Genomic DNA, 14,630 nt, shown 5'->3' on the forward strand with positions numbered 1-14,630 from the left:
TCATTCGAATCCGGTGGATAGGAACCGTTTCTCATCCATACGAAAAAACTATGTCTAGCATCCTATTATATCCAGCTTTCTACGAATATAAAAATGTACAATCATAAGATTAAAACCAGTTTTTTTAGCCAGTGCCTTCGGCAACTCGGGGCTAAAAAAACTGGTTTTAATCTTATAATTGTACATTCTATATCCGCGGAAAGCGGTTTATAATACGATGAAAGAAATAACTATTCTCGTATTCATTCGAATCCGGTGGATAGGAACCGTTTCTCATCCATACGAAAAAACTATGTCTAGCATCCTATTAAATCCAGCTTTCTACGAATATAAAAATGTACAATCATAAGATTAAAACCAGTTTTTTTAGCCCGTGCCTTCGGCAACTCGGGGCTAAAAAAACTGGTTTAGTCTTATAATTGTACATTCTATATCCGCGGAAAGCCGTTTATAATACGATGCGAGAAATAATTATTATCGTCAATAGTCGCTGCTTTTAATGTTACTTGTTTCTTGATCACTGAAACCCCCCACTCCCTTATTTAGATATTTAAAATTACTATTGAGGGGGGTCTCTAGCCCTGTTGGGTCATATTCAAACTTGGACAATCCCTGCGGGTCTTTAACCCTATAGCTTATAATAAGCCTAAGATATAATCCTAAAGAATATATGTTACATTTTTTTAACAAGTAAAAACATTATTTATTATTAAAATAAAGTGATTTTTACCATATTACTGTAATTAAAATTATCATCAACAAATATGTATTCAAAAATATTATCTAATATTAACTATTTTATCACGCTTTGAAAAAAAGCAAATTATTAAAGTCTAGGTGCAAAATTTCTAATATATTTTAAAAATCAAGAAAAATGCTATAAATAACGCTGCAACGATCTGTAAAAGGACAATATACTGTAATACATCAATTATTTTTAATTCTAAGAGATGTTATCAGTTGTGAGATTATCTTATATGTTAACTACCATACTTGGACGTATGTACCATTGTACGTGCACAAATACTACGCATTTATAGAATAGCTCCGCTACTATAAAATGCGGCCGTTTGCCAGCAATATTTTGTTAGATCGTTGTTAACTTTAATTTATTGCTTTCTTAATGCCGGGGGGCCGATACTCAAATCGTAAACAACCACCATCTTTTTCAACAGGGAGGAAGGGATCGGTAATAGTTATCTTACGAATTGCATTTTAGACAGATTATAACCAGTTTTGTTAGCCCTTAGGGGCAGAAGTCCCAGGCTAACAAATATTTTAATATTCATGGAAAATCATATTTTATTGTAAAACGATGATATACATGATTTTTCAGTATGGCTGAAAAAAGGTTCTTATGAAGCGGGAATAAAAAATTGTACCTAGCTATAAGGATTTTTATTGTAAAACCTATGTCTGGGAGTCCTAACTGTGCAGGGTGATGTGCTGCGACTCCTTTGGGCCAAGGCATTCCTACTTATACTTTCAATATGTGTCACGAATCTGACAATTTTTCCTATCATCTTTCGCCTCCCTAACTTCGAGTGGAGGCAGTTGCTTTGCCTACAACTTTTCTGTCAGTAAAATGTATCAATTTATCTCTGAATTTTAACGGTTAATTGTCATAATCTTTTAAGAAATCAGTAAAAATTCAAGTTTTGAGGCAAATAATTCTTATATACAGCTAATTGCTTTATATTTATTATTATTCTACTTTTAACGCCTACATCCATGTTAGACCTAGAAGAATTGCATTGACATACAAATTCATCAGTTATTGAATAAATTATCTACATGTCTGTCTACTATTGCAAGAGATTTTTTAACAATTCAAGGTATTTTTGTATAAGTGGTTTAAACGTTTGGACACTCAACTAAATGATCCAACCAAGCAAAAAATCGCCAAAGTTATTAAGCTTTTGAATAAGAGAACGCTATTATAAAACTTTGGGGACTAGTGTAATAAACAGTCCCCTCCCGCCATATATTAGTAGGCACGCACTGCCCTTTCAAAACAAGATTAAAAAACCTTTAGAAAAACACACGATTAATACCAAAGGTGGCGCAGCCAAAGTTCTAATAATTTGGACAATGACCACAGATCTTTAGAGATAAGACAATGGACGTTAATTCATGTGGATCCTCCATAATAATAAACAAAGTTACCCCTTCTATAGAAAAACAAATATTGATTTTCCTCGAAATTATTTGTTTTAACTGGCCAAAAAGTAAATGGCAAAGATTTTCTTTATGGGACTAATTAAAGAGTAGATTTGCTACTAAAAGTTTAATTAAGTCGTTTTTTGGTAGACAGTATAAAAAACTAACGATCAGAAAATCTACCATATCATTTTTTGACCCCAATTTTCGACACCTTTGGGTGCGTTTTAAGGGGATTATAATGCATCATTATAGCAGTACTCTAATAAACTTTCATAGGTTGAAGCTATGCTGTTATGTTAGGAAACTAAATATATTTGAAAATCTAACTTTTTTGAAGGTCTACAACCAACAAGCTTATTCTATGTTTATACAATACATATAAATTTAATCGTTTTCGCTGTTATTACTATCAACATAAGACTGTATTCACAATGTTGCTATTTTTCGGAGGATAGGGTATTTTACTGTAAATAACACTGGTATCCAAAGTTTTATGATATATTATCTTATTCGTAGACTCAAAGCTTTTATCAACTTCTATTTATTTTGATTGGGTGGTTCTAAATTTACAAATTTACAAAAGGTACAATTGTTAATGCCATATAGAAGACATAAAACCACGATTAAAATGAAAAATTCAAATTTTATGCCATTTCAGATATCTTTTACTACATAGTCAGCACATATATAAAATGTATGGGTAAATTTGACCATTATATAGAAGTAGTGTGTATTCAATTCCGTATATTATCAAATACACAACACCGCAATCGTGGCCCAACACGTAGATCATCCGATCGTCCCCGGGGAGGTGATAGGTTCGAATCTCGGGCCGACACCGCATCATAACTAAAGACGTTAAAACCTACTGTTGCTATATCAGGTGAGTGACATAAAAAGAAAGAGTATGGGGAATGTGTTGGCCCATAAACAGTGACTTCAAGCAAATACCCCCTACTTTCCCTTATTTTTAAAGTATCTAGTAAAACAGGGGGGGGATAAATTTTGAAAGTCTAACCATTTGGGCCTATTTAACCCTGTAGGGCTACCCCGTACCCAATATAACCTAACCTTACCTAACTATAGTGAAGACAAAGAATAAATTTATTTATTTTAAAATATAAGGGGGGAAGGGAGGGCGATTAAAAAAGATGATGCTATAATGATACATGCACGGAAAGTAAAGAACACCATTATGTAGTATCAGTAGTAGTATGTGTCTTGACCTAAGAAAACATATAAAATAGTCAAAACTAAAAATAGCATACCAATATATGTTGCTAATAACAAAGCTACTATTACCGATTGGCGTATGTATGAACCAACTCTTTGCACTTGTAGATAAATAGAAAAATATTCTTTATGTATTAAAGTTACAGACTAATATTTGCTATAGATTCAGGATTTTTTTTGTATTTTTGTAGACACACTCTGAGTAGTAGGGCAGGGGCATTGAAAGATAAATATCAAATTGGACATAAGGAAACAACACTCATAAACGTGGCTTAAAATAAGCAAGATATTTGGTTGGTTAAAGTGTTGCTTGAATATAGCAAGAAATTCAAAGTTTGGTATTGATTTAAAGCAGCATGCTATGTAGAAAATCGAAGGTATATCCAAAATTTTTTTAAAAATATATTAAAATTTCCCCCCTATATTATAAAAAATACCAAATTTTTTAAGGGAGGTTACCTTTTCCCCTCCTAACCCATTTAAACCCCTCAAAAAGAAATTTTGCCTCTTCGCCTGGTTTAGATTAATGTGTGTTTTTTACCCCCAAAAATATTTCAGAGTTTTTTCCCTGCTTTTTTAAACCCTAGGGTAATTATTTTTAGGTAAGGGGGGGGGGGGTTGGAATATAAAGTAGCAACTCCACGTCCCACCATTTGAAATGATTTGACATAGACATGTTTTAAACGTCATAATATACAGAAATTTAACAGTAAAAAAACAGGCTATTCCCATTTGTAACCCTAGTGTTATAATACAGAAATGATTTCCAAAGAAATCTTGGAAAAGATTTAAAATGGTCGGCCTTGATATACATAACATAATATTAAAAAGTGTTCTTAAAATCTGAATAAAATGTAAAAATTTGTCACAACGACAATAATATGCAGACAAGAAACGATGAATTAATATACATCCAAAATTGTGACAAAGAAAATTACCCCTTCTGTAATCTTTTTGAGACAACTTTAAGGATTACGTGGTTATAAAACTTTGAATGCGTGTATAATTTACAGTCCAATGTTCTCTCCATCCCAGATAGTATGTCTGTTAATTTACAAGTCCCCAAAGTTATGATAACGTTTTCTTATTTGTTAGCTTAACAACTTTGGGTACTGTAGTAAATTGTGATGGTTGATTTATTAAGTTTTTCCTTTCTTAAAACGTTTCAACCACTTACTTTACGCTACAGAAAGGGTATCTTATATATCATCATTTATCGGCCATTCTTTTCAGATACCTAAATAATACAGCTTACAAAAAATCTGCTGTTTTAAGAAGACACAATTTGCTCCACATTGATATTTTGGTCAACAGTGACAGCTCTTTGAAATGTGGGGTGTCGATACTTTATTGCTGTCCACATTTTGTCAACAGAAACCATTTCGTCGTAGAGAGAGAGTCGACAATAGGCTGTGTATTATACTAGTCCCTAAAGTTTAATAATAACGTTTTCATTTGTTGGCTTAACAACTTTAAGGACTTTAGTGAATTTTGGTTGGTTGGATAATTACGTCTGTGCAATCTAGCAGAATCCAATCTTTTTTTTTTATAAATAATTTAATTTGTTGAAGGGGAAATTTTGTTTACTATAATTTGTCTTGAAGTGTCTTATCCCTTAAGATCCGTAAGTATTACTACTAGATTAATAAAATATCTTTAAAATATATCTTTATAGTATAAATATAAAAAAAATATGTTATGAAATGCAAAGTTATCGCATCACTAAATGTTTTTCCTGTAGACATCAACGCACGTATGAAGCAGTAGCGTTTATATAAAAACAGTATGTGCATACATTTCTACAACTAATAACATAATATTCTCAATTGTAGCAGAAATTTCCCCATATAGATTTGTGAGCGTTGTTGATCAAAGAATCCCCTCTTCGCTTATAAATAAAAATGAATTGAAAATAAACAAAGGGCCGGGGGTAGGATTTTTTTATATATTATTACTTTAAACCAGGTTAGGTTGGGTTAGGTTATATTAGGTACTTGGTAACTCCAAAGATAATGTTCATCCGCCGTGGTTAGGTGAAGGGAACCCACTGTCCCCCCTTTTATTAAATTTCTTTCAGAAAATGGACAGTTAAAATAGAAGTGTCCAAAATTTTTCACCGAAGATTTTAATCTACATTCAAACTCGAATTTACATTTTAAAAACACCACTATTGATGTTGTTAAGTTGTTGAATTTAAAACTCGAGCAACAGCAAAAACAACAACACAATTATACTTATATTTCAACAGCCTTCATTATACTACAGCTGTTAGAAGGATAAGGGGATTATACAATAGACAATAAAACTGCCACCATTGGCTGCTAAACATTGGGAGAAAAATGAATAAATTTAATTTAATTTGTTTAAACTAATCAGTCATTAAACTGGTGTAATATAGTCACAGTGGCGTGCGAACCGAAGGGGGCATTTGGGGCAATCGCCCCCCCCTAGCGACCAAAACGCCCCCCCCTGCCCCCCCCTAGCCACCGCCCCCCCTGCCCCCCCCTAAATGTTGAAAAATGCCCCATTTTGCCCCCCCCTGGTCAACAAAAATGCCCCTTTTTGCCCCCTACCCTACAAAAAGCAAAACTATCCCAGTTTCCAGTTTCCAATATAGATTACAATTAATGGATGAAATGTATGGAAACTTGACTAAATTAACCAACCAATCAAAATTCCATTAAAGTCCCCAAAGTTGTTGAGCCAACGAAGAAGAAAATTTTATATGAAATATTGGGGACTAGTGTAATAAATAGCCCAAAACCCCTCCCTCCCTGCATATTTGAAGAAAAAAATTTGCGCTTCGCGCCCTTCCAAATGGTTTCTGCTTTTTATCACTATTATATTTGTTTTTATTTCTATAAAAACATGTGTAAAAAACAAATATTTAATCAAAAAGTTATTTTATATAAAAAAAATAACAGCGTTGATATTTATCTAAGCCTTTTTCTCAACAATGTATGTCTGTCTAAATAAATAACTATATATGATGTCATATTATTTTCAGGATAAGTTTATCATTTTTTGTGTACATACCCTTACAAAAAGACATGTTTTTTTATGGCAATTTTCATTAAAAACCCTTAAAACTAACTACACTCTATATTCCTAACTTGATAAAATACGCCACTCTTGTTGTGAGTTGTCTTTAATTGATTTTAGTTCAAAGGGGGAGTATATATTTTTAGGTGCGCTTCACGCACCGCCCTTATAAATCATTGGAAACACCACTTAATCAAAAATTAACAGAGTTTTATAGTGTCATTTAAAGAGGGTAGGATATGTTGATATAACTTTTTAGCTTCTCTATAATTCACTATGGCTGTCAGTATGTAATGCTAAGGGGGAAATGTGATTTTTTCAACTGCAATTAAAGATAGAAGGCTAAAACTGAATGTTAACATTCCAATCATTATGGAGTATAATTAACTATTAAAAATTCATGGAGGTCGGACTGCTTTTCAGGACGTTTTTGGCTATTTTTGTATCTTTTAAATTTCGGGTATAGTCCATTTTGTGACATTGCCTCTTAAGGTGCATTTCGTCGTATTTTCACAGTAGCTTTTCACCTATTTATAGCTCCTGCGGGGCCAATTGCCTAACCCTGCGGGGAAATCACCTGACCTAACTTAACCTAGAATAACCTATTAAAAGCTACTGTGAAAATACGCCGAAATGCCCCTTAAGAGGCGTTGCCACAAAAGAGACTATACCCCAAAGTTTTCCATATTTGTAAGAGATTTTTATATCTGTAGATGAAAGGACAAGTAATTTTTTTTTTATTTTTTACATAGTTCTTTATATCTTTGGTTTTTATGGTACGATAAATTTTTTTTTGGATTATAAGATTAAAAAAAAATTTTTTTCGCTGTTTCTAGCATCCAGTATGTAATTTACTTTGACTGTCACACAACATACAGGAAAAAGGATTTGTGACTTTTTCTATCTAAAATATATATTTATTTCAATAGATGCTCTTTAAATCTACTTGTCTGTATTCTTATTAATGATTTTTTGTGCTTTGCTACTTAAAGATGTTGTCATCCTTGTTGTCATACAATAAAGAAATATTTAAAATCAGTTTTACATAGGTATTAGGTTAATTTTTGGTAAATTATTTCCAAAATGAGTGTTTTATCTCCCCCCCCCCCAAAAAAAAATTTTTTTAATGGGGTTATTCATCCTTCCTGCTGAGATTTTATAACATCCCCTTCCACCCATAAAAAATGTTTTGTGGGGGGGGGGGGGGGGAAGTTAAATTATCTTCTGTACTTTTTTTTCAAAGATGCTTTCTAGCTCCCTTCCCTTCGGTCATTACAGGGTGGGGAGAAGGGATGGGGGAAAAGGGATGGGGGAGAAGGGATGGGGGAGAAGGGATGGGGGAGAAGAGATGGGGGGAAAGAGATAGGGGATATAAATGGGAAATAGGGATGGGGGAAGGGATGGGGAAGAAGGGATAAGGACTAGAAGGCCCATAATCAAATAATCCCACCCCTTAAAACGCCCTTATTTAAAATTAGTATATATAATCAAAATGCCCCCCCCTAAAGCAAAGTGCCCCCCCGGGGCACTTTGTTTTAGGGGGGACAAAATTTTACAAAATCTTCAAAATGCCCCCCCCTAGACAAAGTGCTTCGCACGCCTGAATATAGACTTCGCCTTTAGCATCTTTGTCGGTTCAGTGGTTATTGAGATTTTAAAAGACATAAAAAGCTTCTGATTGTCTAGTGTTGTGTATTATTCTATTTCTTAAATAGAAAAAAATCAAACCTGTTAAAGATTTACTCGAAACCTCTCCCAGAACTCCGCCATGTGTGACGCCATCTTGAATCGACGAATTCGCGCCAAATTCGTCAGCTGACTCGTCGAAAACTGGTTCTGCCCGTAAATAATCCTCGTTCAGGCCTCCGAGACTTCGGCCCCTGGTAATAGATAGATTATCATATATATGGCTAGAAAGACAGACAGAACAAAAGATAGACAGATATTTTTTGGGGAGGGTACCACCAAACCAATCTCCCGAGAGAAACTGATCCTTTGAAAAAATGACAACCCTCAAAAAAATCTTTTTAAAACTAAAATTGAAACTAGGAGAGGAGGGCCACCTCCCTAGAGGCCTCTAGAGGCGTGTCACTCGAGGACACATATACTGATGGTAATAGATACATACCTTGCTCTATAAGGCCCATATTCTAGGTCATTATTGTTGATTTCTTCTATGGATATTTTCGTCTTGGTAGCCTCGTAAGATTCGGTTATATCACCTACAAAAAAAAATTCAAATTAGCATGCTGAAGTTGTTATTGTCAAAGAACCTGATTAAGATTATTGGTTGAAAAGTTAGGACACTTGGGACGTGTTCAAACCAACAATTTGATAAAAGAACCTAAAGTTTTAAACCAACGAATGAGAGAACGTGTACATAAAATCTTGGGTACCACTTACAATTCACAGTCCAATGTCCCCTCCCTCCCTTTTGTAATACGTTGACATTATGGTATTCAATAAAAGTGGTCATAGCTGACATATTATCGACATTCTAATTGATATTTCCATCGACAACATGTACAATGTTCAGAGAGAAAGGGGACAATGAGCTGTTTATAACACTAGTCCCCAAAGTTTTGTAATAACGTTTTCTTAACAACTTTGGGGACTTTTAATGAATTTTGATTGGTTGGTTTATTAAGTTGAGTGTCCAAACATTTCAACCACTAATTGTAATCCATAGAAGTGGTGATTTTGCGTATCAACACTGGGGATGCACATCAATTATTAAATTTCTAAAATTAATGAAATGCAGTGAAACTTTTAATTACTATAGGAACAAAGAATCTTCAAAAAAGTAAATAACCCAGCAAAATTAATTCTAAGACAAGAATCAAAATATGCAAATTTGTACAGTTTAATTTTTTCTAAATTATTGGACTTTAATTGAATAATTTATACTAGTACCCAAAGTTTTATGGAAGGTGCTTACATTTGTAGGCTTAAAAACTTTGGGTACTTTAATTAAATTTTGATTGGTTGGTTCAAACTACCAGTGTCCAAACTTTACAATGAATGTTGAATCTACAGAAGGAGTGCTTTTGTTTATTATCATTTAAAATATATATATTTTTCCTCCTTTGTCTTTTATCGTATCTTGTTTTATGAAACTATCTTTTTTTTGACTAATAACCTATTAACGTACGAGTCAGAAAAATGACGAACCTACCAACTAAAATGTAGCGTAGCTGCGCTACGCAAAATTTGCATTCCTTATCTTTCTGGTTTGATGATAATTGGTGGAAAAATTGGGGAACAACACATACGACTAAAGTTATGTACATCCTAAAATCGGCTGAAGACCAATATATACCTTAAATCAATTGTATGGTAGACATTTTTCATTTATTAACATTTTAATCAAATAATGTGTACAAAATATTATTACCATAATTTGTTCATCGAGAAAAATTGGTTAAAAATAGTAAGGCGATCTATAAAGGCAAAATTTAGTTGATATATTTATTAACCTATCTCTGTTATAAAGTGAATTTAACAGGCAGGGAGGGGTCATTGGAATGTTTATTACTCTAGTCCCCAAAGTTTTATAAGTAATAATTTTGTGTATCATCATTGGGGATGTACATCAGTTTGTCGGCCATTGTCTTATCCCTTTAAAATTCCTGCTATAAAGTGGATTTATTCAATTCCTTTGTTTTGGTTAAATAAACCATGCAGGCCTTCAATCCTCTCCGCAAATAAACCTTTTTTTATAATAATTCTGCATTTGATTGCTAGTTTTTATAAAGGGAATGAAAGGTTGTAGAATGCAATTTTCGGATCATGGAAAGTAACGAATTAGCGGGTTTCGTTGTATTTTTGATATGTTATTTTAGGCTAGGTTAGGTAAATGCCCTGCAGGGTTATGGTCTCCCCAAGGGGCTAAAAATAGAAGGAAATCTACTGTGAAACTACGACGAAACCAACTACTTCGTTTTCTTAATTATCTAATTTCTAGTTGATTCTTATAATTTGCTAATTTTTTATTTTGGATGTAATGTATAAATGTAAAGTTAGTTACATTTTAATATTTAACAAGAAAGAGTATAATTTTCAAAAATCCAAAATTCATAAATTGAATTTATTGACAAAAGTTCAGGTTGGGACATTGGACTGTAACCAAAGTTTTGTGATTTTCAATTTAGCTGGCTTTAAACTTTGGGTACTTTTATAAATGGTTAACTCAATCCAGCAGTGTCCAAACTTTTCTACTATTAATAATATTTTCTAGGCATCTAAAGGGATAAGGAAATAGCCGGTACATCAATGTACATTCCCAATGATGATACACAAAGTTACTCCTTCTGTAGATTATTCTTAGTGGTGGAAAAGTTCAAATACTCAACTAAATGAACCAACCAATCAAAATTCATTAAAAGTCCTCAAGGTTCTTAAGCCAACGAATAAGAAAACGGTATTATAAGACATTAGGCACTAGTATAATAAACAGCCAAATGTCCCCTCCCTCCCTGACAATTAACCTAATCTACAGAAGGGTAATTAATTTGCTAACAATCATTTGTGGTGAACATAAATTTATCTGTCATTGCCTCATCCCTTGTGCCTTAATTATGGGTAAAAGAGATCCACTAAAAACTAAAGTGTAGCTTCGCTACTAAAATTTGCAAACCTTATCTCCTTTCTGTTTCATTCATTTTTTTGCCAAAAGCCGTGGACAAAAATTCGCAAAAGTAATTTTTTTTACTAGGGATTTTAAGGGGTAAGACAATGAACGATAAATTGATATATATGTATATATATCACCAAATGATAATAAACATTAGCCCTTTTGCAAAAAGTATTGGTTGACATGTTTAATCATTTACTAACCAATTAAGATTTAATAAATAGGAGCAAGATTATCGTCTTTTGACATATCCCTGGGGTTTAACTCAATGGTTAACAACGTATTCATTCGAATCCGGTGGATAGGAACCGGTTCTCATCCATACGAAAAAACTATGTCTAGCATCGTATTATATCCAGCTTTCTACGAATATAAAAATGTACAATCATAAGATTAAAACCAGTTTTTTTAGCCCATGCCTTCGGCACCTAGAGGCTAAAAAACTGGTTTTAATCTTATAAGTGTACATTCTATATCCGCGGAAAGCTGTTTATAATACGATGCGAGAAATATCTATTACCTGTTCTACTATATTTGTTTTTAATAAAAATTGTCTCTTTTTATGTATTTTTTTCTTATTGTTTTATCTTAATATATTATGCATTCAATTTAGAACTTGTTTTAAACCATTTTTTACATGTTTTCTCAACCACAGCACAAAAATAAATATATTTATAGAAAACCAACACTTTAATTACAAGACTTTTATCTGGAAGTCTGGAAGAAAGGGGACAATGGTCTGTTTATTGCACAAGTCCCCAAAGTTTTATAATAACGTTTTCTTTGGGGACTTTAGTGAATTTTGATTGGTTGGTTTAAGTTGAGTGTTCAAACGTTTCCACCAATTATTTCAATTTACAGAAAAGGTAATTTTGTGTATCACCATTGGGGATGTACATCAACTTATTCGCCATAGTCTTATCCCTTTAGATCGCTCAATATTATCAGTATGGAAAGAACATATCATTCTTTTTTCATTCTTGCCAATCATGAAAGAAAATTTTTTTTTTTTTTTTTGTAGGGAGAACAATGGATTTTATATTCTACAACCTTTCTTCTCCCCAAGAGTTGCCAGTTACTGAAGGCAGACTTTTTAAAGTTGGTTGGACGATTAATTTATCGTTTATTGTCACATAATTGCAAATATTTTTGTTTAAATCTTTAATTTTGCAAATTTTGAAGCAAATTTGGAACAAAATAGATGGCTTAAAAATTTATTATTGACTTATCCCTCTAAAGTTTTTATGTAGCGGTCAAAAATTGCTTAGATTATATTAAATGCTTTTATTTAAATAATTGCTTATATGCTTTAATAAGTCTATTCAGTGGGAAAACAGAGATGTGATAATGGCATGATTATTTATTTCATGAAATTACAACATTATGATGTAATTGTTTTAAAAAGTATATTATGTAATATTCATTTATCGCATCGTTTTATAGACAGCTTTCCACGTATAATAAAATGACAAAGTAATTCATGATATTAAATTTATTTGATACTATACGATTTATGAATTTTCAGTATGGCTAAGAACCAGTTTTAATCCAGCAGATATCAATCGGTTTGGAAGCCATACTAGAAAATGTATTCAGCTTACAAAAAAAGGAGACAATCTAGTTTTTCCTGGGATGAAATACCCATCAATTATTTTGGACGAACGGATAGCTATATTTATAGAGCAGCCTTGCTAATTAAATATTATAATTTATATTATAATATAGTTTTATTAGTACTAATTAAGTTACAATGTAACCTTTGTTCAATATTTTTATATTAGATTTTTTGTAGAGTCATTTTCATCATATTTTCTAGTTAACAATCCTTATTTAAAAGTAACAGGATGTCTTTGAGTCTATCTGTCTATTTATTGATATAATAAGAACCCGAAATCTCAAGGTATAAGACAATAAATAATAAAATGTTGCCCATCCCAAAATATTTAAAGTACCCAAAGTTTGTTAGCAACAAATGTAGTGCAATCAGCGAGTAGGTTGTCTGACGAATGTTCCATAACTTAATCTGTAACTAATCTGTCTAATATGAAAACAATGGACCCATAAGTTATAGTATCACAGGCTAACAAATATAATCAGGGAAGGAGGGAGGGGACAATGGCTGTGTATTACACTAGTCCCCAAAGTTTTATAATAATTTTTTTCTTATTTGTTGGCTTAACAATTTTGGAAACTTTTATTGGATTTTGATTGGTTTATTTGAGTGTTCAGACGTTTCAACCACTAAATGTAGTCTACAGAAGGAAAATTTTGTGTATCATCATAGGAGATGTAAATCTATTTATCAGCCATTGTCTTATCCCTGTAGATCATCGCTACTACTATGTAAGAAGGAAGCAGTATATATTGTAGAGAATCAAGTTCTTTTGGTTGTTTATATTTTTTACTTTGATTGTACAGCATTTAATTTGTACTTTAACATACATTTGTACTTCAATCAAAGATTTTGCAAAGATTTTGTATAATTAAAATTGTTTTGTTAGTTCGTCCGTGGGTAATTCATGTTGCAAATAGTATATTCTTGGCCAGTATTAAAGCAACTTGGGTGATTTTTTTGTGATTGTTCTTCTGATATTATATAGTCAACAACTCATTATCTCGGCTGCTATATGAGATGGTCTTTTAAAATTTCTTGTGATTATTCCCTGACTTTTGTCTTTTGCTTCTAATATATCCGTGAGTATGTCAATCCCTCTTTTTTTCTGAACTTCTATTGTTTTTTTTTATGTACAATCTTTGAAAGTAAATTTTATGACCATTTTTTGGACCATACATACATATATAATACAAAGGTTTTGGTGGGCTTTAAACAACTGTTTCAAGTGTTTTAGCATCTCAGCTGATATTAATAATAATTTTATGTGTATGCAAGGCATGTCATAATTGTTATCAAAGAAGAAAATGAACGAAAATTATAAAGAGACTGGTATTTGTTTATTTTTGTATTGCCACAACGAAGAAAAAAAATTGCTAATTTCAATTGTGGTTAAAACGTTTTGACACTTAAATAAACTACCCAACCGATCAAAATTCATTAAAAGTCTCCAAGATTGTTAAGCCAACAAATACGAATACGCTATTACAATATTATGTCCCCTACCTCCATGCAAAATTGTGTGCATTGAAATTTGGGTGAATGCATAAACATATTTTTTATCTAAATTATTGAGAATACAAAAAGCAGAATATTTAGGTCCCCCTAATTATCAGCATAACATTTAATTTTCAGTATTCTTTTCATTGAAAGATAGATTATGATAGATGGATAGATTATAAACAGCTAGATGAATAGATATTTAGATGGATAGATAATTATATAAATGGATAGATAACTAAATAGATGAATGGATAGATTAGAGGATAGATGAATAGATAGATAAGTATAAGTATAACTATTGATGAATATATATCTAGATGATTAATTAGATAGATGTAAAGATAGCTAGATGGGTAGATAGTTAGATGGATAGATACCTGTATGTATATTTAGGTAGATGGATGGATAGATAGCTAATTGGATAGCTAGGTAGATGGATAAAAA

General features: G+C 32.2%; 1 protein-coding gene across 2 annotated transcripts in view; it reads right to left on the reverse strand.

Annotated features, from left to right (window-relative positions):
• The window catches only part of LOC145334954 (semaphorin-1A-like), a 197,579-nt gene that overhangs the window by 18,653 nt on the left and 164,296 nt on the right, over positions 1-14,630 (reverse strand). For both annotated transcript variants that reach the window (XM_080180594.1, XM_080180595.1), the window contains 2 exons: positions 8,567-8,660; positions 8,167-8,318 (listed from right to left, as the gene is read on the reverse strand). In XM_080180594.1, the coding sequence (XP_080036720.1) occupies positions 8,167-8,318; positions 8,567-8,660 (246 nt within the window). The remainder of the gene's footprint in view (positions 1-8,166; positions 8,319-8,566; positions 8,661-14,630) is intronic.

Source organism: Acartia tonsa, chromosome 13, assembly GCF_053477335.1.
Source record: "Acartia tonsa isolate MP-2025a chromosome 13, ASM5347733v1, whole genome shotgun sequence".
NCBI classification, from domain to species: Eukaryota; Metazoa; Arthropoda; class Copepoda; order Calanoida; family Acartiidae; genus Acartia; species Acartia tonsa.